Below are 22,500 nucleotides of genomic sequence, written 5' to 3'. Positions count from 1 at the left end.
TAGCCCGGCAAGTCACACTAAATCCCACTTCTGGGTTCAAGTCCTTACCAGGCCAAAGAGCCTATCGAGTACTCATAAGACCCAACCAAAATGCATTTAACAATTGACTGAAACAGAGAAATGTTACATACACGGATACACGGAACACATTCAATTACAAGTATGATTACTAAATCACTGCCGGTCGATGATGGAGCGTTGTGTGGAGTGAAGCGGTAAACTTGTGTTTGGATAAGTAGACGAAAAAGAGAAATGAAACCAGATTAAGTGCATTTCACTCAATACATCATCTTCTGCACTCACCCTAACTCACTCAACCATCGATTTTCATATAACACAGCAACGCCAAAGAAGGCAGTTGATAAATGATTATTTGTAACTTTTTCGTAATTTATCATATACCTTTCCACCTGTCTTTCTTGTTCCTTGTGACTCCTAAGGAATCAAATATTAAGCAAAGATAACCTTTATCGGTCAAAAAGATCAACGTAGTGCACCTACATAAATCTCCAACTTTTTAATTACAACATGAACTCAGGCACATTCCAAATCTCAGTCAGTCAGTTTGTTACCTCGTTCTCATCAAAGCTGGCCACGTAATCTCTCCAGTTTCTTTGGAACACTCCAATCACTCGGCCAGTAGGAATGACATCACTTTGGTCTTCTCCAGATGTGGCTTGTTCATCTAATAAAAGATTACACACAACAGTATTTCTTTCTTCTGTATATACTTCAAGGTGCATATATAACAGTAATTTGCTGGACAACTGAAAGTAGAGAAAAAATTGGCAGTAAAACCTCAACTGTTTTAAACCGAAACAAGGCACGGAACGCAGGAGGGTTCTAGAAGGTACAGAACCACAAGGAATGGGGAGATACCCCACACCCACCCCTCCACGACACGAGGGTTTTGTAATGGTTTCTGATTTCTTTGAGATGCCACTACGAGTCTTCCCCATTTGTCATCCACTGCGTACCATTTTCAAAAATGTACAAAGTAAAAGCTCATAATTTGAATTGAAGAGAGAAATAAACTTTTCATAATATGTATAATCAAGCAAAAAAAGGCAAATTTTAAAAGATACCGCATTTACCAGGTCTTTAAAGTGAAAGAGGATGAAATGAAAGATCATAGCAGGTAAATAACCAATATTGCAAGCAAGCCTGAAAAAATTCCAGGCAGCAGCGGGATTCAATTGCTCAACCCTGAGATAGAGTAACCAGGTCAGCTGAGAGCTCCATTGGTCAATAGACCTTTTTGCAGATACGGCGGCCATTTTTATTTCTGTTTCGAAGGACATTATGGGATGCTCAGGGAGGAAAGTAATATGTGTGTACTTAGTGGGAGGGCCGGAGGGGAAAATATTTGGCCCGAGGTCATGGCATACGGACCGAGCGCCATGACCGAGGGCCAAATATTTTCATGTCCGGCCTGACCTACAGTAAACTCAGTCAATAAGCATTTCATCATATGGGCTCTTTAAACTATTAATGAGCACTCAGAACATACAGTTTGGACAACATAAGTTACAAAAATGTGCCCAGAAAATTTTTCTATTATGTTGTTTGCATTTGCTTTTCTGGTTGTAAATAGACCTTATTCATAAATGGCGGTCACATTTATAATTCATTTTTGAGCAAGAATTCTTTTCAATTCACTGTATGGTATCGAGGCTTGGTAGGCTAATTTGCACTTCGACAAAAGAATTATAAATTGGCCGCCATTTATGAATAAGGTCTATAACTTGGATGTTTAAAAGCGACAAAATCTTCTAAAATCGCATCGCACGGAGCAGTACGTGTTCCTAGCAGAGCCGTACGGCGTTTTGCGGCCTTGTCGCACCAATGGGTACTCCACTCATACCGGGATTTTCTCAATAGTTTTACAATGAAAGCACGGCGCCGTAGGGGCCATATCTGATAAGCACAATTTCTCACCCACACTGCTTTGCATTATCCACATGACTGTGCTTAATGTAGCACGCTTCAGGGGCACCCAACGAGAATATAGTTCAAAACCACTTAAACATAGCATAGTCAAACGTATTTTAGTATTTAAACGGTGGATATAGGCATATTTTTATGCCCTAAAATTTTTCATCTGGTCGGATTCCCTAGCTGAAAGTGTAGTGATCCGAAAATTATAGGGATCAAAACTTACCTTTTCGAAAATTTCAGCCACCAAAAAAGGCTCCCGAAAATTCTAGGTGACCTTTTTTAGGGTAAAAATCCGTTAAAAATGGGCCATTATACCATGTTTTAGATGTTGGAAAATCCTAGGACAGGCAGGCAAGCAAGAAATTTTACTACAAATGTTCCGAAAGTTCTAGATCTCAGATCGTCTTCCGAACAGATAATTTCCGAAAATTGACGTTGGGTGCCGCTGACGCTTTTAATAAAGCACACTTGTCTTCAGAGAACAAAAGGCCAATTTTCGTTCTTTAATGGTATAAACAATTCAATTGCATCTGATTGAGGCAGAAATATGATAAACTTTGTTATCACTCACTTTCCTCCCTGTTCCTGATTGAGATTGTCCTTCCTTTCCATTGCGATTTGTGGAGCATTTCTACTACAACAATATCACCATGGATGGCTCGGTTTCTATTAGGAACAACGTTGATTCACATTATCTTAATTACGATTTTTTTTTCTCCTTTCCAATTCTTGAATACATGTATATATTACATGAAAAGAAGAGAAGAGGGGCACATATAGTAAACTAATATTGTGCCCTTAGACTAGAACTTCTACTAACTTAAAGGAAAAAGTGAAGTTACAAAGTTATCTAACTACCTAAATGATTATTTAGAATTCCACATGCACATAAATTAATGAAATAGTGCGCGTTGAAGATGGCTACTCAAGTTAACTCAACAATTTTTCTACAAGGGCGTGCTGGATGTGAAGTGATAGATAACCAACGAGGCGTGTAGCGTCAAGTTGGTTATAATCATTTTATATCCAGCAAGCCCGAGTAGAATAATTGTTCATTAAAAACTCCAGGATCAATAACTCTTCCACTGAGGCATTGATTTCTGCCTCGGTCAATTCCGGTCCAAAACAGCTTTTGTCGACAAAATGTTTTCAGCTCGCTTTATTGCTGACGCGTTCTTTGACCATATTAGGTATATGAACTGATAGCCTGTGTTCGGTGAGCCAATGAAAATGCTGGAAATCTCATATCCGTAGTTCAGTTTTTAATAAAAGTAGGATATTTCTGGGTTCAATTCAGCCGCTTTGTCAAAGCCATTTTAAGAATACATCAAATGCGAGGTTAATTTTCTGAAGACTCCACTTGTTTTCTTTAATAAGGCTCAAGAGAACTTGGAAACGGCATATTCAAGCATGATGTGGTTTAGGTCATGATTTTTCAATAGCTGAGTCTGGCCCAAGTTGTTCGAAGGGTGGATAGCGCTATCCACTGGATAACTCGATTGGTTTTGCTAGTGTTTATCCGTTGGATATTTTTATCCACCTTTCGAACAACCGAGGCCTGCAGAGCTATCCTAGATTATTAAAAACTGGATCATTGGATAATGCAATTCGAGAGTTTTGATTGGCTAAACCATCGGGTGTTATGAGCCATTATACCATGATCTACAAACACGGCAAGCATATGCGTGATTTTTTGGGCCTTTTTATTTTTATTGTAGTCTAGTTTTCTATATTTTGGGGGCGTTTTTAATAAAACAATTATTCCGCTCGCGCTTGTTGGATATGAGATGATTATAGCCAACTCGGCGCTACGCGCCTCGTTGGCTATCTATCAACTCATATCCAACGCGCGCTCATGGAATAATTATTAAATAATATGGGAATTAGCATCAAGGGTGGATCGAAGGATCCCACCCTGCCAAGGTATGGCACCCAATCCAGGGATACATTGCAACCTCTGGCCTGGCAGATTGGATATCGAGTCATGTGGTGAACCCTTGATTCATGGGACATAATGTCTCTCTCCTTTACTTCTATAAAACGTGGGCCTCACTTCAGTTAGTTGGGTCAGTCCTTGACGTCAGGATCCTCTTGAAGCATTTACAAACTAACTGATTTTAGCACTGTAACAAGTGGCCAGGGAATGTGCAAACTAAGACCAGATCAACAAAATTATTAATTTTACAACAACAAAGATATCTGTCCAGTAAAAATCATTGCTACAAGGAAACAGTCTTTACTGTCTACCACTTTTAGTTTACCATTGTAAAATTTTATAACCGTACCTATTCACCATGCCAGAAACTAAGATGTCTGAATCAAACGAGTCTTTGGAACTTGAAATATTCTCCCTTTAAGAAAGAGGGAATGCGTTTCATGTTAAATTACTGGTACAGCTGTACAGTGTACATGTATTTTCCTTATTGCGTTGTACATTTCAGGCATAAATCTATCAAGCATTGTAAGACAGGATGATTCAATCAAGATTTCCAGAATAAAACAGACAATAGACAATCATAACAATTATTATTGGTGCTGATATTCGAAATTAATGTCACAGAGTGCAACTAATTATTACAAGTCTGCAGTTTATGTCAGTGAAACCTTGATCAAAAAAGTTCAATAATAATTGCCTTGGGGAACCTTAAATAATAACATATTTAAGGTTGAAGAAATAAAAATTATGTAAAAAAAAATAATATCGCAAAGAAAACAGAAGAAAATTCTCAGAGGTTCCAGATTTGTTGTCAAAATTCAAATTACCACTTTTCAGACTTCTGAACAAATGCTTCATCTTGTGCACAATGCTTATTGACGTTCAGGCACCCTTGTATGAAGCGACCCTAAAAACGTAATCATAGGAAAGTAATCTTCCTTGACCAACTTGCTTGTCTACGAGTTTTTTGTACTTGTTCAATATTTTTTCCAATTGGGTATTTCAGAGTTTGTCTCGGTTTCAAAGCGAGTCTTGGTGCTAAACTATTGTAAGGGAAATGAGTTTGATTTGAATAAGAATACGCAACTCATTTCCATGTGAATGGTTGTGCACCAGGACTAGCTTTGAAACTGAGGCATGCAGCAGCTACATGTAGGAAATGGGCTATAGTGATGTGTAATTTGCAATAAAAACAAATACAGGTACATGTAAATGAAAGGTCACTGGAACGAGTTCCTTTAGTGACTTTTTGGTGTGATGCTAAAAGTACATGTAGTTGTCTTGTTTATTGCCTGGCTCAAAAAGCAATAAAAAAAAGCCAGTGCTGCCATCAGTGTACCTATAATCAAATGGTCAGACTAAAAAAATATTGGCTGTTTCTGCTTTAGCATAAACTGTAGTTAATGTATCAACGATGAAATTATATATGAAATGGATCATATATGAACTGCGGATATGAAATCAAGTGAAGCTATGATCCTCGCAGTTATGAATGCGATTTTTACAATTGCGTAGAAGCCTGAAAAATTCAGGACTTCAACCGGGTTTAATGAACCGCTGACCTTGCGATACCGGTTTTCTTTTTTGTCATTTTTCATAAAACTGGTTTGGGGATAAGTGCTGACGGGGTCAACACTTTAGTCCCACACTAAAGGGATGCAGGGGTTGCCCTAGCTTGGGTGAGAAACGATGGCACATCCACTTCCCCTTGCTGGCCTAACCTTCTAGGAGTTTGGCACAGGTACAAGCTGCTCAGGGCAGCTGTGCTACGTGCATGGCCAGTATGCCACTTGCTGACACTAGCTTTAAGCCCCAGTGACTGGCCTCACAGTGGCAGGGGCACTTGGGTCCTGGACGACATTTATGCCCAGCCTTTTTCCGCCTAATACTGCGTCTTCAATTGTGTATGACAATTTAATCTAGTATTCTCGGATAAGAACTAGGTACAGTAAACACCCGCATATAAGAACAAGTGGATTAAGAACATCAGGCTGAAATTTGGCCAATAAAGCACCACATAAATAAGAACAAATTCAGGCTGATAAATAAAACATGTTTTTAATATAAGGGGAAAGGGTATTAGAATAAGGCAGCAATACAGTACGGTAACTTATATCAAAGTACTATGGTTTTCAGGACCATTACAAACTATAAAATCTATTACAAAACAGCATTGTATGTTAATTAAACCTGTAGTAATACATAATTTGAAGTATTTCTGAAACCAATTTTAAGAACATTTTAAGAACACTTTCAGGCTGATTTCTCACTAAGCACCCCTCAAATAAGAACACAATCAGCCTGTTCTTATATGTGGGTGTTTACTGTATTATAATTAGCTTTACAAAAATGTCCAGCAAACAAAAGAATATTAAGTTTCAGCAACTGTCAAGCATGAAAGAGCGCTGAACAGACTTTGGCATGATTGGCACTTTATTTTATCTTCATTTTCTCCTACTACAACTGCAAAAACATTCCTTACAGATTTGATTCCAGCTTCGAGAACTTCTAATGGCAAGTACTCAGAATATTCCCTTGTGACTGACTCATTCACTAAAAATTAATGTTATGATAAAAAGAACAAAATTAATTCGTTTTTGAAAAAAATATCTATTAAAATTACAGGTATAACACAAGAATTTACTACATGTACAACAATCATAAAGGTGCTGTTCTGCCTGACCTCACAATAACTATCCACACGCAGCTGTTACCTCATATCCCATGGCTTACATATAATTTGTGCTGATAATTTTCAAGTTGTTTAGTATTTTTCCGAGCTACAGAGGAGTTCCAAAGATCAGCAACGAAATTGAATTTTGGAAAGTGTATTACATCATTTGAAACAAAAGAGTGATAATTCTTATTAATGTAGGAGATAATAAGTATTTTATAATTCAACACATTGATACACTGCCCAAATATGGTCATAAAGCTCTCAATATCTGTAGGTCTACATGACCTATATTTGGCGATGTATGTAGATTTCGCAAGAGAATGTGAAAATGACGGGCCGGCTGTGCTTCACAAAATTTAATGTTGAAAGATCAGAAGCGAGCGTAATTATAAACAATGATGTGCCCGGTAATACAAAGAAGCCCACAAAATTTTCCTTAAACATTATTTTTATTTTTAGTTTTATTTTTTTTATTTAAATACAAAATGAAGTTACAAAGGACATGCAGGTACAAGAAAAAAAAACAGCCTAGATAAAAATAAAAAGCACAAATAAGCAAAAAAATAAATAAATAAAGCGGAGCAATACAAAGCTGGTACTCGTACAGGCCAAGCTACAATATTTACCATCTATCGGCCCTGATTTAAGCCTTAAGAGGGACTTATTTCACGTTAGAGAAGAAAGCGTCAATCACGTCCTGCGGGAATAGGGTCATTACAGATAGCCGGTTGAATTACAGAAGTTTTTTTCAATCTCAATATACACTGCAAGAGGTTCCCATTTTTTCCTATCACCACCTTTTGTCTCCAGCTCGTATCTTGATTTCAGAAGAACCAAATAATGCTCAAAGTGGGGTAAAGTTTCGTTTGTTTTGGCAAGCCAGATGTGATATCGTGCTAGCAGTAAACAGTAGTTAATTTGGAGGGCATATTTCGAGTTGTCAGGCTTTAGTCCGAGAGCAGTAGTATTCAGTAGCGTGAAATTGTTCTGTATAATATTCATATTTTGTAGCCATTCCATTACGCTTTTCCAAAGCTTAGAAGTTTTTTGACATGTCCAGAAAAGGTGTATTAGTGTTTCAGGCGCATTTTCACAAAAGGTGCAATTTTCATTTTCCTTCAGCTTAATTTTGAACAGAAAATTGTTAGTTGCCAGACGTCTGTGAAGAAATTTAAAATGAAACTCAAATAACTTTGTACTTTTGGTGCACCGCAATGCCAAAAGATATGCCGAGCTCCAGTCAAGGTTTTCACTGCTGAAACAACTGCAGTCCATAAGCCATTTCTTTTGGCTATTCCTTGGAGCTTCACCTTTGTTTCTGACTAAGGATTTGTAAACCAGTGCACTAACTTTTTTGGACTTTAAAAATTTTGTGCTAAGAGGTTTGTATTCTTGTTTATTGTCGTTCACTTGCTTGAGGCTGCTATTGCCAAGTGCCTTGACAGCTGATATAAGACCGTAAAAACGAAGTGGAGCAGCATTCAGATCGTATGTTAACTGGAAATCTTTTAGAGAAAGGTAGCTACACGTATTGCATTCTGGGTTTTGCAAAATGATTTACTTTAGTAATGCCTTTTGAGCACCAGTCTTTAAAGAAGATTGGTTTGTTTTCTATTCTTATTTAGGAATTGTGCCATAGGTTTTGTTCTTGGAAATGCTCCAAAGACGCTAATTGCTGTTCAAAATTTACTTCCGCCCAGATTTCCAATATTTCTTTGAGAAACACGTCAGGTTACCAGTAAATACGTTTTTGCATCCGTGATTTTTCAAAGCTAGGTCGATAAAGACTTTCCATTTTCCGTTATTCGTGGAATAAAACTATTTTTTTATCCACGTTGTTTTAAGCGATTTATCGAAAGAGACAAGGTCGATCATTTTAAGGCCTCCCTCGCAGTAGTCATTAATCATAATTTTTCGTTTGATTTTGTCTCCCTTCCCGTTCCAAAGGAATTGATAGAACAATGTATTAATCTCGTTTATTGCATGATAATTGGAAGGCATAGGAGATAACAAGTAGACTAGTTGCGAGGCGGCTAAGGACTTGAGCACGGTGATTCGTCCCAGCAAGGTTAGCCTTCGGCACTTCCAGCAACTCAGAATTTTTCTTATCTTTTCAATCTTTTCATTATAATTTAAGCATGCGGATATTTCAGGTTTGAATGACAACCACAACCCTAAGGTTTTCACGTTACATTTCGTCCACTTAAAATCCCTTCCTGGCAAAACAAGCTGTTCATTGCCAATGCTGGAACCTATCCAAAGAGCTTCCGTTTTTTTATTATTCAGTCTGAGACCGGAGACTTTAATGAAGTCCTCTAGCAAATTAAGTACTGAAGCAAGTGCTTCTCTTGAGCCATCCAAAATAAGCGTGGTATCGTCTGCATATTGGCTAATTTTAATTTCGTTATTGTCAACAGAGATGCCTTTTATGTTTACGTTATTTCAAACTGCCTTGGCTAACACTTCAGCGGAAAGAATAAATAAAATTAATATGGCGACAAGCGACAACCTTGCCTAACGCCTCGTAGAGTCTGGAAAAAGTTGGTTGACCACCCGTTATTTAGAACGCAACTTTCAGTTTTACAATAGAGAACTTTTACCCAATTAATGATCGATGGGCCAAACCCAAAAAAGCGTAAGGAGTTGACAATAAACGACCATTCGAGCGAGTCAAAAGCTTTTTCGAAGTCTATAAAGAGCAGTAGACCAGGAATGTTTTCCTTTGCGGCATATTGGATGATACAGTCTATGAGCCGGATATTTTCTCCAATAAATCTGTTCTTCATAAACCCTGTCTGATCGTTTTTAATGATGCTGGGAAGTACAGATTTGTATTATTGAATAAATGCCTTAATAAGTCCTCATTATTCAACTTGTTCAAAGTTGTTATTAATTAATTAACGATGAAATGATAAACACGTATGAATTGAATCATATACATTGTATTGAACTGCAGATATGAAATTAGGTGAAGCTACATGTATCATCCTTGCAGTTATGAACACAATTTTAACAAATCATTGTTGATTCATTCATCACGGGAACATTAGAACCCACAAATGACCAGCTCCCAACGTCAGTGGCTTCCTACTGTAGCTCAGTTGCTTGGAGGGTCACACCGGTATCACAAGGTCACAGTTTCAAACCCCGTTGAAGTCCTGAATTTTTCAGGCTTCTCTATTGTTGAAATTGTGTTCACAATTGCAAGAATCATATCTTCACTTGATCAATTGTTTTTGTTGCTCAAAACCGGATACCATTGCTTATAACTTACCCAACTCTTTCAATTCAGCATGAACAGCAGCCAAGGAATAGTACAATTCAAGCACACTTTGAACATCAGGATAGAAATTGACAAGGTAGTTCTCCAAATTCATAACAAACACACCAAGATTTTTGTTCCCATAACTCTCCACAGCCTTAAGAAATTACATGAAGACAGTGTTGGACGGTAAGAATGAATTTAAAGCAAAAAAAAAATCATTTACTTTATAGCAAAAAGAAAATTAATCTGAAGATTATTGATCAGGTAAAAAGGAAGGCCTAATAGCTGCAAAATTGATAACAAAAGGTCAATGAGACTACATTGTATACTGATGGACCTTTGAGTAAAAAATGCAAGGCAAGCACAAGAAGGAGCTTTTTAAAATTGAAATTAGCACTTAAAATTCAAATTATCACACTGTACCTGTTGGTCTTTGGCCAGTACAACAATAGGAAGTCTTTGCCTCAAATGGTTATGATACCAAACAGCACCATTGTAAATGCATCTGAGGAAAAAATGGAATTCATATACATTGTACAGTAGGATGGAAATAATAATTATTGCATACCTATAAAAAAATAAAGCCTTATTTTAATTACATGTAGTACTCCTCAAAAGGACCTTTTACAAAAAATAATGGAAAAGGAGCACACAGTTAAGCAAAATTGCAATTAAAAAATTACCGGGGGAAAGGGGCTATATTTTTTACAGTTTACTACAGGATTAGAAGCACATGACTGTACATGTAGGCGACCCAGCAAGCCAAGTACATGTACTCTTGGTAAAACCAATTTAATATTGGCCAATATTAAACTGTACAAGAAGAGCAAAGGAGCTATACAAAAATTTCACACAGTGATACAAGGATTAGTCTAAGAGCAACTGTTGGACAAAAGATGGAACATTCTGCTGAATAAAAGCTACCAGTAGTACTGTACAATAGATTGCACAATTGCCACTAACAGCATGAAACAACATTAATGATATTGTATGCTTTATTCTTGTCATAATTGACAAAGAAATGTTTTTCCTCCAAGTATAGATAATAGTACTTGCTTCTTTTTGTCTAAAAAATGAGGAAAAAACACTCAATCAATGATTTTTCATTAATAATTTTAATTAAGGTGATTTTGTACCATTTACCCAGTTATTATTAAATAAAATTTAATGTATTTTCCAAGGTGACTTTGATTTTCCAGGTTCCATTTCAGGTTTCATTTCAGACTTATGGATTGCAATTCAATCTTTTGTAGTCTGGTTTCCAGATTCCTAGTTTTCTATATGCCCTACATACCTCCACTGCCAGTCTTCTACTGTCTCCCCTGGTTGCCTGGCAACATATGCTCCATCACAGAACTCATTGCTAAATATCATGCATTGCTGTCTGCTGTCATTGACAAGATTCTTTAACTGAATGTGCAGCTTTCTTCCTCCTTGGTGCTGAACCTGGGGAGAATAGCGCAGTACAACGTAGACAACAAAGATAGCGGTCAGAGATCAGTCTAATTACTCTTTAGTATTGGTAAAATCATTACCAAAGATCTTTGAACTGGTACTTAAGCAAACCACACCAAGAATTCATGGAATTTCTAAAAGCTACAAGAACACCACAAAACAACAGTTGTTATTGGTTTAATGATTATTAATAATTATTAGTAGATTAACGGATTTTAAATTTATTACCAAAACTTATAACTCAACATAATTACTCCATAGCTGTGTTTCCATAGCAACTTCTACATTACACTCAACATTGACCAATCAGAAACACAATATCCTAAAAGTTGCAAAAAAATTGCATTTTACAATTTTTGTGCTATTTTCTTTGTGTTTTCTTCTTTAGCCACCGCAGCCGCCTTGTGAATTTTACAAAGTTTGCGAAATTTGCAACAAATCACAACCCCAACGTTTTTTCGCTACTTTTTTGTCTTTGCTTTGATGATGTAGAGGCCTGAGTATACAATACAGTGTTAATAATTAAAAATATTAAATTATTAATGAACTAACTGCATGGGGCCCTGGCTCACACAATGCCAACCCCTAAATAACAGAGAGAAAAGAACAGACGAAGCCAGAACAGAAAATTGGCATTTACCTGCAGATGAATAAATTAAAATAATGCCAAAAAATGAAAGCATTACATGTAATTATAATCAAACCTAATAAAAAGATTGGTACTTACAAAATTGACGACTGTTTGGAAGAAAATAACTCCTTGAATATCCAAGCTCTCGAAAATTTCTAAGAAATCTTTGGAAACCTAATCATGAAAATTACAACAAACTTCACAAAACTATTTCATGATTTTCAAAAACTAACAGCACACCACCACAGCAATGTTCATAGTTAGAATTTGGGCTCATTCGTTTGTGGTATTTTGGGCACAAATCAAGAAAAACTTGTTTAATTTTTTTTTTTTAATAAATTAATTTCAACCTTTCCAGTTAAATGCCATCCGGATTATTCACATTAAATACAGAATAAACAACATTGAACCTTTGCACCCAATGTAATATTTTTTTTTTTATTGTTGAAAGTCTATTATAGCTTCAAATTGTAAAAAGCAAAAAGAGTATTCACACAGGTTGGTACAATGTATTTGAAGCAGCAGGTGCAAGCTAGTTGGCATGGCATTCTTAATACCGTAGATAATACCTGCGTATCCACTCTCATCCCCAGAGTCGAATTTTCTGGTCAGCGCCGAGAACACAGACTCTGGCCAAGGACGAAACAGGAATTCTGTGAATCACAGACTTACGGCTCGTCTGCACACATTAATATTTTTATTTTTATTTGAACTTTCCCTCCTAAAACAGCCATTTATAAATTTTACTGTGTCTATCACATGACTGTACACCACACGGTAATAATCATCAATTAGGAGCCCCTTAGGGGTGAATGGGTTAGCAACACCTACATGTAGGTCCACTCCAACAAGTTATGTCCCCTTTATATCCCTTTGGGCAAGACACTTTACTCCCACGGTGCCTCTCTCCACCCAGGTGTATAAATGGGTACTGGCGAATTTAATGCTGGGGGTAACCCTGCGATGGGCAGTGGCATCCCATCCAGGGGGGAGTGGAAATATTCCTAGTCACTTCATGCTACAGAAACCGGATAAGCGCCGGCCTGATGGGCCTTCTAGGCTCGTAAGCAGACTTTTTTGTATCCCTTTGCCCCCTTAAAGTGACACTCTTACACATTGTCGTACCCGAGATGATTTTAATAGTCAATGGAGCACCCTTTAGGGGTGAAAAGTTTGAATATTAAATAAAAAAGTTCAACCCCATACCACATTAGTACTCAACATGAAGAGCTTTGTGAATTAAGATCATCATTGAACACACCTGGCAATCTGGCACTACATAATGGGTCAGCAATGATGATAGTTGGTTTCCACTTCCTATAAACATGACATTACCAGCAAATTTAAAACGGCATTAATTTTGCAGGGACTTGACACTACCACCCATCCTCCAAACTTTGTTTTCGCCCCAACTTTTGTGTGGCCAGAATGCAGGAAATCTTTGCTAGACTTGAGAAAACTGGTTATGCAGGCTACTCCTACAAATCCAAATGCAATGGACTTTCTCACAGATACATGTATTTCCAACTTTTCTGGCAGAAAATGTTGTGAACTGTGTTTGGTTTTAGATTAAACATCAATAAAGAACCACATTATGAAGTTGAAAAAAAAGTGCTTTAATTTAATTTGAAAATTAGTAAACTACATCATACATGTTGGTCTAAAATCAGACAGGAGAGCCTGGAGTTTAGCAAGTTTATGAAATCCTCCAGGTATGTTCATCATGCCATTACAAGAAAGTTGTGATCTTATTCTTATTATGTACTACCGGTACATGTACATGTACATATATGTGTGTAGTGTTACATACTGTATCATAACAGAAATGCAACATTTTATTACAACAAAATTTAATTATGTTAAATTTCATTTAACTGCATAATTTAACCCATTGACTCCCAGGGGTTCCCCATTGACAAGTAAAATTGTCTGGCGTTAGACAGAGTAAAATACTAAGTCTGGCCGGTTTCAGCCGGTTTGGATGTCGATGGGTTAATCAATTAAATTTTGTGAATACCTATGCGTGAGCAAAATAAATAAGAAGTGGATTAATGGTAAATTAGTAATAGTTTAATATCATCTAAATGTGTAAAAAGAACAAAAAGGTGTAAGAGAGGTGTTAAAATGGAGTGCTGCACAGGGAGAGTTCTACTGACCACTAACATGAAGTGGTCCTCACAACAAGTCTACAGAGGTGATCCAAGACCACTAAGGTGCAGTATTGCGGTTTATCAAAATATCTTGATAGCATGTTATTTGTTTGAGACTTGATATTTGGATATTTTATTGATATTTGGGTGATAATAGAATGATAATATCGAGGAATCATTTTCATCATAATGTGCATGTCAAATATTAAACTATCATTATCATTTGAGATTATCATGATAGTTGCTCAATAATTTTCGCTTGCAAATTCTGTAATTGTCGCCATCAAATCTTTAATTTGAAAAAGTGGTAAATTGAGATATCAAAGTATCACTCTCAAATCTTGAGAATAGCATGGAAAAATATATTTCTGAATAGCAAGCTATAATATCATGTATCACTCTCATTCTCAAATCATGTCTTACGCAAGTGATTTTATCATGTAACAAAGAAGAACAGACACTGACAGTGATTGTTTGATATATCATGATAATATCAAAATTCTCTAATAAAGCTGGAGAATACCACAATTGATCACTCTATTACCGGGTAGAAGAAAACCTTACTTAATAAAAATGTTGTGATAATATCATGATTTATCACTATATCACAGGGGGAAGAAGAAATTCTTACTTAATTAAATATTCTGATAATAACATGATTTATCACTATATCACAGGGGGAAGAAGAAATTCTTACTTAATTAAATATTCTGATAATATCATGATTTATCACTATATCACAGGAGGAAGAAGAAATTCTTACTTAATTAAATATTCTGATAATATCATGATAAATTATGCTTATATGATAAAAACCTAATGCGGAATATCAAAAAATCAGTCCCTTATAAAACCATTGATTAATCATGATATTATCAACATTGCTTACAAGAAACATACAAGATATTTCTTGATATATCATAAGTGATAATTAGTCATGATATAGTGATAAACCGCAATGCTGCACCTCTCTCTCCAAGACCCACAAGGTCCATGTTTTCATGAAATACATTGTAAGGGGTGGCAAGCAACAATTCAACAGGTCTGTCTAACGCCAGATGATTTTACTCGTCAATAGGGAACCCCCGGGAGTCAATGGGTTAAAATTATAGCAAAATTTGAACCCAGCGATAAAGCACGTCTTATCCTGCAGTTTGGGACTATCGACCAGAACCCAGGTGAAACACTTATTAAGATCTAAAGTAAGTGAAGCCTTCCTTCGTTCAGTAATTTCCAGGCTCAGCTAGATTAGCCGGCCGTTTTCTACAGAGTCCAGTGGTCTGCCACCACAGTCCTGCAGTCTAATTTGAATATGGTCACACTTCCCAACAAAGTTCGCTGGCTTGCCACCACAGTCTCACACTCACACGGTCGGTCATGTAATTTCCGTCAATAGTACTCAATTTAAATGACAGAGGGTCAGTGTTCAACTCTCCCTTTCTAGTGGGGATTGGCGGTATTTTCCACTATCGCGTATTATCCACCCTATTCAAAGGCGCAGCTTCAAAATGGCAGGGTATCTACAGTTATTCAACGAAATCGAATGCATTTACAGCTAATAAGTGTTTTGCCTCAAGGAAAAAAATTGTTATTCATCAAACCTTGTTCACAATCCTCACAAATTTCACTGTGGCAGGGGACATCTTTTCGCAAGTAATGCTCCCGTACAACATCCAGCAATCGATTGTTTTTTGTCTTGAGCCTCAGAAGCTTGTTGGTTTTTATCATGTTTTACGTTATTGCTTTAGAAAACATTGCAGTGTCGTAGGCTGCGAAGAGCTTATGTACACAAGTTTAAAGGAAGGCGCCATTACTTTTGTTGCCTTTAAGTGTATGTCATGTATGGAAACTTATATTGTCCATAAGACCATTTGTTCCCAGGCAACCTCTGCCAAGGCATCCCTGTACCATGATAAACTCTAATACACGTAAAATGGGTCTTTTATTATATGGGGCAATTGGAGAGAGAGGGTAAAAAGCCATCCGTTCCTCGTGCTCAATCTCTGCTGCCTAAGGCTGGTTTTCACCAGCGACGGAGTCGGAGTCGTAATCAGAGGCGTAGAGCGATACGATCTTGTGAAAATCAAATTGTCGGAGTCGGAATCATAATACCGATTCCGCTTATGACTCCTTCGCTTGCGATCCAGTGGAAACTAGAGTGTCGGAGTCGGAAGCAGAAGCGGAAGAATAAACCAATCACAATGCAAGATTCCAAGCATTGTGATTGGTTGGTTCTTCCGCTACTGCTTCCGACTCTGACAATCTAGTTTTCACTGGATCATAAGCGACGGAGTCATCAGCGAAGTCTCAAGCCCATGGTCGTGCAGCCACAATAAAAAATCAGGTACTATTTCCCTTAAATTATCCGAGCATCATAACCACTGGCTAAATTAGATAGAAAAAAATTATCATTGGAAGACTCAATGTATGGTGGATGTGTTCTCTTCCCTTCAGTCCTCTCTTGTTTGTGATCATTATTATTAGAACACTAGACTTATCGCCGATATGCCTTAATGTGATTGCGTGGTGCAGTTAAAAGTCATATATCGTTAAAATTAGACTATGTGACTGCGTGATGCAGTCGCAGTCTATAACAACATTTCACCCTTCCTCACCACAAAGTCTCCAGTAGCTCAGTGGTTAGAGCATCTGCACTAGTTCACGGAGGGTCGTGGGTTCATATCCTATCTGGGGTTCGGAATTTTTCCGACTTCCCAGTTGATGATGCATAATATCCTTCATGAATACCAGACGAACCAGAAAAAGGGATTCAAACTTTAAAGTCATCTCTTTTCAAAGGATTAATCTCATGTCTAATAAACAAAACTTAATTAAGTAGGCAAGGATTGTCAGGGTGAGTTTGGTCCTTAGACGGACCACAGTCAGTTTAGAATGACATTGAATGACGTTTCGACAACCTGAGCGTAAGTCATCTTAAGACTCTAGAGATTTGTGTAATGTCAGTAGATGGTATAAACTCTCTGGTCGTCGACGTGATTGGTCCACAAAGACGTAATGTTAGTGGTCGACTCTCAGTTAAGCCTGGATGTCATTGGCTATGAAGACTGTAAACAGCGACTCTTCGTTGTGACGTCACTGTTGGCGGGGGCAACTTTCACCAGCCTCCTTTGGGCCATGGCTCATGTTTCTACTATCACGCAAAAGTGTCGGTGTTGGTAGTTGTCAATCTAAGACTTCAAGCGCTCTACTAAACGAATTAAGCTACCGCTTAAAGCTGATCTAAACTGAGTATTAAAATATCCATAAATGAACGGATTCAGTGCACTGTTAAAGTAAAGGAGCAGAATTGAGGAGTGCCTGATTACTCCTGGTACTGTCAAGATTGAATCAATCAAGAGAATCACCACAAAGGGAGTCCAACAAATGAGGAAGGCGCATATCACGATCAGAAACGTTTTGAACATTTTTATCTCTTGTTTCAGTCTCGTTCTTGTGGGTCTCTGATTATTTCTTACTGTTTCCGGTATGGACACAATGCTGGGAGCTTGAGCAATGTGGGAAAACGATGCTAATGACATTTCCTGGGCGTGGATTCTGTTCATATGTGAATGAGCAATACAATAGACTTTACCGTTGACAAATACGAGGAACGAAACAGGTAGAATATACCCTACTACAAGCACTGTGACTGAGAATTCATAACGGAGACCCCAAATTGAACAGTTATCGGAATTAACTTTGGAGACATTAATCCCGTATGTAACGAAACCAGCTAACACAAACGCCAGTAACCAGGAAATCCCAATGATGTTTCTGATTCTGTGGTCATTCATAAGAGACAAATACTTTAAAGGTGACGTCACGGCAAGGTATCTATCTCCGCTGACCACACAGAGATTGTAAACGGAAGCGCTGCACAGAAGGAAGTTTAAAAAAAGCCACAAGTTGCAGGAGAACTTGCCAAAAATCCATTGACCTGAAGAAAACAAAAGATTCAATTTCCTTACTGAGTTAAAGTAAGCCTTTTTTTAATCATGTGATCTCTAAACATCACGAAACAAGAGACAGCGCCGGCGCCCTTCGCGTTCAGTTGCCATCAACTGCAAACTCGTTCAAAGACACAAAAACCAATTACTCTTCCCTATTTCTCTTTTTATTACTAATCGGCGTCATATGTGATTACAAGGCAAGATAGAAGCTGAAAACAAATTGGTCTTATTGAGTTTGGCGAAATGGTTAATTTCAAGCTCAGTTTAAACTAGAGCTGCAGACGGCAGCCTCGCCTATACGAAATGTCCGTCGGTTGACTCCGAGAAAAACTGTTCGACGGTCCATTGAAATCGGACAAATGTAAAGAATTCCATCTTACGTCACTTTATTGAAATGATCAAACTTAGTTACTTTAATTCAAAATCTGAACGACATTCGCTCTTACAAGGAGTTTGTCCCTAAGTGTCGTCGTCTCAACATATTTACTAGTTGTACATGTTCAAATGTTTCATAACTTCCTACTAGCTCGCGCTCTCTATCCTATTGAAACGTATTTCTAGTTTACTGTTTTTGAACTTTCTTCTCTTCCCTATCTAGTTGCATATGTGGAACGTTTTGAAACCTTCATCTGAATCGTTTTAATAACATAGTTTTTTCGTATTTAGTCTGTTTGTTATTAAGTTGTCTTTTTTGTAGCAAGGGGTGCTTGTAAGTGGGTGGCTTTGTATCTTTTTTTCTTTTAGGGGATGGGTCGGGTAATTTACCTAGTAGAGGACCTTATGTCCTATTGCAATAATACCTGCCTCTGGGCGAATTCGTTAAATAAATAAAATAAATCAAATCTAAAAGCAAGTATAATTTATTGCAACATGTTTGATCTTAGGTGAAACGTACTTCACATTTTCTTTCAAAGCGTCTATTTGTTATGTTGTTATTCATTTTTTCTTGTGGTCGGTTGTTTTTTGTTGAAATAAGTTTCCTGCTCCAAACCGAGCGGAGTTTTTCAAAGCACGAATAGCATTTATTCAGAGGCACGTTCTTGTCAACCATGAAATTTTAACCCTACTGAATATGAGTAGATGACCATGTTTAAATCACAGAAACTGTGTAATTCAGGAAAACAAATATTTTGTCGCTGTAACAACGGACTAAAACAACCAATTCCGGATGAGAAATAGCTGGAATATTTAGATGTTACACTGGTTTGAAGAAACTTGAATGTAGCTCAGAGCGCTGGGTCTTGAAACTGCAGGTTTCTATGCTACATTCAAGTTCCGTCAAACTGGGCCAGCATCAAACTGTCATTCGTCTGATAGTCAACCTGGTTGCGTTGTGAACCGCAACTTTCGTTAACCGTTTCCTGATCACTTAAAAAATGGAAGAGATACCATTCGTTCTCTTAAATCAAAAACCTGCATAGAACATCCCATAAAGAAACCGACTGCCTTTTTAGAACAATTAAACTGCAGCGGTGACAATACTCAATTTTCGGTCCTTCGTAATCACTGCAAAAAATAGAAGAGATACCATTCGTACTCTTAACTTAAATCCAGAATTTCATTATGAAGACATAGAACAGCCCATAAAGAAACCGATAGCCTTTATAAATCATTTAAACTAAAGCGGTGACAATGCTCAATTTTAGGTCCCCACTACTCACGTAACAGCTTTTCCTGGCTCTAGAGTATTACCTGTTGTTTGATAAGTGATGTGATATCCCAAACTGACTGGAATAACTAGCACACCCATCAGAAAATCAGAAATGGACATGCTTGCCACAAAGCAAAACGATGGGATACGCATTCGTCGAAAAACCCACACAAGACCGCATACAACAAGGTTCCCGGTCGACGTAAGTAAAATAAGAAAAGCGAGAAATACAGTGATTGCAATCGTTGCGGTTGAGGTCCATTCACTCTGTACTTCAGATTCAGTAACCTTGAAACTTGTGTTGGAAGTGTAACCTTCTTGGTTAACGAGACCTTTCCTGCTCTCCATGTAAGTCGCCTTCAGCGGCTCCCTACGAAAGTAAAACGTTCGGGAACCGTTATTAGAAACTCGCTTGTATATCGGCGTTCAAATGTATGACGTTGCGGCAAAAGTGTGTTGATATTGATTGTTCAAGTATCACGTTTTGACAAAAATAGCAAACCAAAAACAACGCAACATATTCGAAACCTCTTTTACAAATATTGACATCTGGTTTCCGGGGGTCCGTGTGGTTTTCGTCCATTTGATTTTCATCCAATATAAAAATTGCAAATGAAAATCAATATTCCGTGTGCCTTCCATTTATTTTAAATAAAAAAAGGAAAAATCAAAATTAAAATCAATAATTTTGATTTTTGAATGCAAGAAAAAAACACAGTTGAGGGACTGTTTTTAATTTTCGCTATTTTCTAATGAAAGAGCAATAAAAATGACTTTCCCTAGTTTCCTATTTCGATTTTCTTATTTTCCGTTGAATTTAAACTCAAAAATTGCCACATTGATCTAAAAAACTATTGATATAAATTTTAAATTCCTTGCAGTTCTAGATCTTCTTCTCATTGAATGATACCCTGCGAGCAGAGTCTCTTTCGATCTTCCTAGATAAGTCGGGAAGTGAAAAGAAGACTGCCAGCCGCCTCGACTTCCTCGATTTGCCGCTCATCCAAAGAAATGGATGATTCCAGTTTGGACTTGTCAAACCTGTTTTTTTAATTTGTGCGCATGATCAATGGCCACGCATCATCAATATTATTTAAATTTACTACAATGTGACAATTTTTAAGTGTCTAAATTCCCATGAGTATTTCCTCCGTTTGTCGGTTACAGAAACTAGTTTGCCAGAATTGAGAAATTTATTAACTTTTTTCAGTAAAAATTGAAATGGCAATTTAAAAATCTGAACTATCTTGAATTTCCACGGAAACGATTTCTTGGTTGTCGTGTGTTTGCCAGAGTTGTTCGAAACTAGAGGGGACTGGTTTTGAAGCTCGGCAAACATCAAACAAAGATGCCAAGGTCCACGACCGTGCACAATTTTTTGTTTTGAGCGCATACACTATGCATGAATTACGTATAACCAACACGTTTCTATTGGTTAGTTCCTCAGTACGGAGTAAACGACTATTGTGTTTTGTGCACGGTCAAGGCAAAAAAAGAGAGCAAAATCCTACAACAAAGAAATTTGTTGGGTTTCATAACCATTCCTGTCTATTAACTATGTTTTGGTTTTGTGGTTTGCTGTTACTAGTCACGCTTGACTGACTCCCGAATACGCATGCTTTATGCTCAATACGAAATGTCGAGACGGCTGGCAGAATCTTATCTAGTCTTATTTAGTCTTATCCCGACTTATCTAGGAAGATCGAAAGAGACTTTGCTCGCAGGGTAATTGAATGCGGACGCTTAAACCATGAACGTGGTCCGTGGGTCTTCCATCCATTTGATTTCCATTAAAAATGGAAAATGGAAAAATGGATTTTGTATTTTGAATGTTTCATTTGTTTTTACCGAGGAACGTTGAGAATACAATCCTAACATAAACAAATACGAAAATCGTGGTTTCTTATTGCATAAAAATTAAAAATGACAATACAAACCTTTACTTTTTGTTTGCAAAGGAAGAAAGAAGAATTGAATAGCAGCAATCTATTTTAAACATTCTTTTTCAGAACCTTTCCAATCGGAATCTGATTCTTTGAATTTTCAAAGAAGGGGCTTTCAAGATCGAAGAAATGGTCCATGCAGTAAATATCCGATCAATTTTCAATTTTCCTTGGTCGATGATCAAGTAAAAATGAAAAATTGACAAATCCTTCCGCACCATGGCAAGGACAAGTCGAGACCTCAACAAACAGGGCTGGGGTTGGGAGAAGTCAAGCAACCTTAGAGGGGAGGAGATTTGAGCTATCGCGGTTTTAATCTTTAGTAGGGGTCGTATTTTCTCCCTGCATGTTCAGACGTTTTGGACGTCTTGGACCTCCACCGGCCGGCTGCCTTTTGGAAGGCCAAAAATTAACGTGCGCCAAGTACGTAATAATCGTATTCATTTTGCATTTGCTTGAAGTATTGAAGATTCGATGAAATATATCAAATAGAACAACTTTTCCAGAATGAGACAAGAAAAAAAAGAGATCGCAGGAAAATTAAGGCTACCGAGCTAAAATAATGGTTTGCAGTCAAGACTGCCCCTTCTAATAAGCTTAAAAGATTAAATTGAATGATACAGATAATCATCAGTCTTTCTTTCCAAACTTGTAGGTTTTTATTTTTGTTTTCAAGAATGCATTTTCACATGTATAAAGCTGTTCAAAGCAATTAATTTAAACACACCATGCATCACATCCTCACAAGTTAAGCTGGTAAAATTATAATTGTGCCATATATATTTTCAGGAGCTCATCAAAATGAGCTCCTGATATTTTCCTTTCATCCTATAGGAAAAGTCTGAGCAGTACTCAAAAATGAGGGGTGTGATTTCATGTAGATTGTAGGATAAAGTGAAACATG

General features: G+C 37.3%; 2 protein-coding genes across 3 annotated transcripts in view; both read right to left on the bottom strand.

Moving 5' to 3' along the window:
* The window catches only part of LOC137992487 (DIS3-like exonuclease 1), a 53,848-nt gene that overhangs the window by 24,073 nt on the left and 7,275 nt on the right, over window positions 1-22,500 (bottom strand). The window contains exons 2-13 of the mRNA XM_068837844.1: window positions 15,654-15,831; window positions 13,164-13,219; window positions 11,999-12,076; window positions 11,111-11,262; window positions 10,240-10,321; window positions 9,826-9,970; window positions 6,357-6,427; window positions 4,702-4,781; window positions 4,224-4,289; window positions 2,510-2,604; window positions 573-685; window positions 403-435 (exon numbers count right to left, since the gene is read on the bottom strand). Coding sequence (XP_068693945.1) covers window positions 403-435; window positions 573-685; window positions 2,510-2,604; window positions 4,224-4,289; window positions 4,702-4,781; window positions 6,357-6,427; window positions 9,826-9,970; window positions 10,240-10,321; window positions 11,111-11,262; window positions 11,999-12,076; window positions 13,164-13,219; window positions 15,654-15,780 — 1,098 coding nt within the window. The 5' untranslated portion in view covers window positions 15,781-15,831. The remainder of the gene's footprint in view (window positions 1-402; window positions 436-572; window positions 686-2,509; window positions 2,605-4,223; window positions 4,290-4,701; window positions 4,782-6,356; window positions 6,428-9,825; window positions 9,971-10,239; window positions 10,322-11,110; window positions 11,263-11,998; window positions 12,077-13,163; window positions 13,220-15,653; window positions 15,832-22,500) is intronic.
* LOC137989709 (D(1A) dopamine receptor-like) lies at window positions 16,880-21,643 on the bottom strand. 2 transcript variants are annotated; one of them, XM_068835389.1, is made up of 3 exons: window positions 21,591-21,643; window positions 19,695-20,023; window positions 16,880-17,989 (listed from the first exon to the last, which is right to left on the bottom strand). In XM_068835389.1, exons 2-3 carry the CDS (start codon window positions 19,999-20,001, stop codon window positions 17,241-17,243), a joined length of 1,056 nt encoding a protein of 351 aa, XP_068691490.1. In that variant the 5' UTR covers window positions 20,002-20,023; window positions 21,591-21,643; the 3' UTR covers window positions 16,880-17,240. The 2 variants fall into 2 exon arrangements, with proteins under 2 accessions (XP_068691490.1, XP_068691483.1); XM_068835382.1 differs by lacking the exon at window positions 21,591-21,643 and having other exon boundaries at window positions 19,695-20,103.

Source organism: Montipora foliosa, chromosome 2 (genome assembly GCF_036669935.1).
Source record: "Montipora foliosa isolate CH-2021 chromosome 2, ASM3666993v2, whole genome shotgun sequence".
Classification (NCBI taxonomy): Eukaryota; Metazoa; Cnidaria; class Anthozoa; order Scleractinia; family Acroporidae; genus Montipora; species Montipora foliosa.
The sequence above is the reverse complement of the archived record's forward strand: the minus strand, read 5'-3'. Positions and strand labels throughout refer to the sequence as shown.

What these genes read in the sequence shown, in the direction of transcription:
- LOC137989709 (XM_068835389.1), bottom strand. Translation starts at nt 20,001, where the DNA reads ATGGAGAGCAGGAAAGGTCTCGTTAACCAAGAAGGTTACACTTCCAAC. An exon ending in CATCACTTATCAAACAACAG is followed by an intron (nt 17,990 to 19,694) that starts GTAATACTCTAG and finishes TGTTTTCTTCAG; the next exon opens with GTCAATGGATTTTTGGCAAG.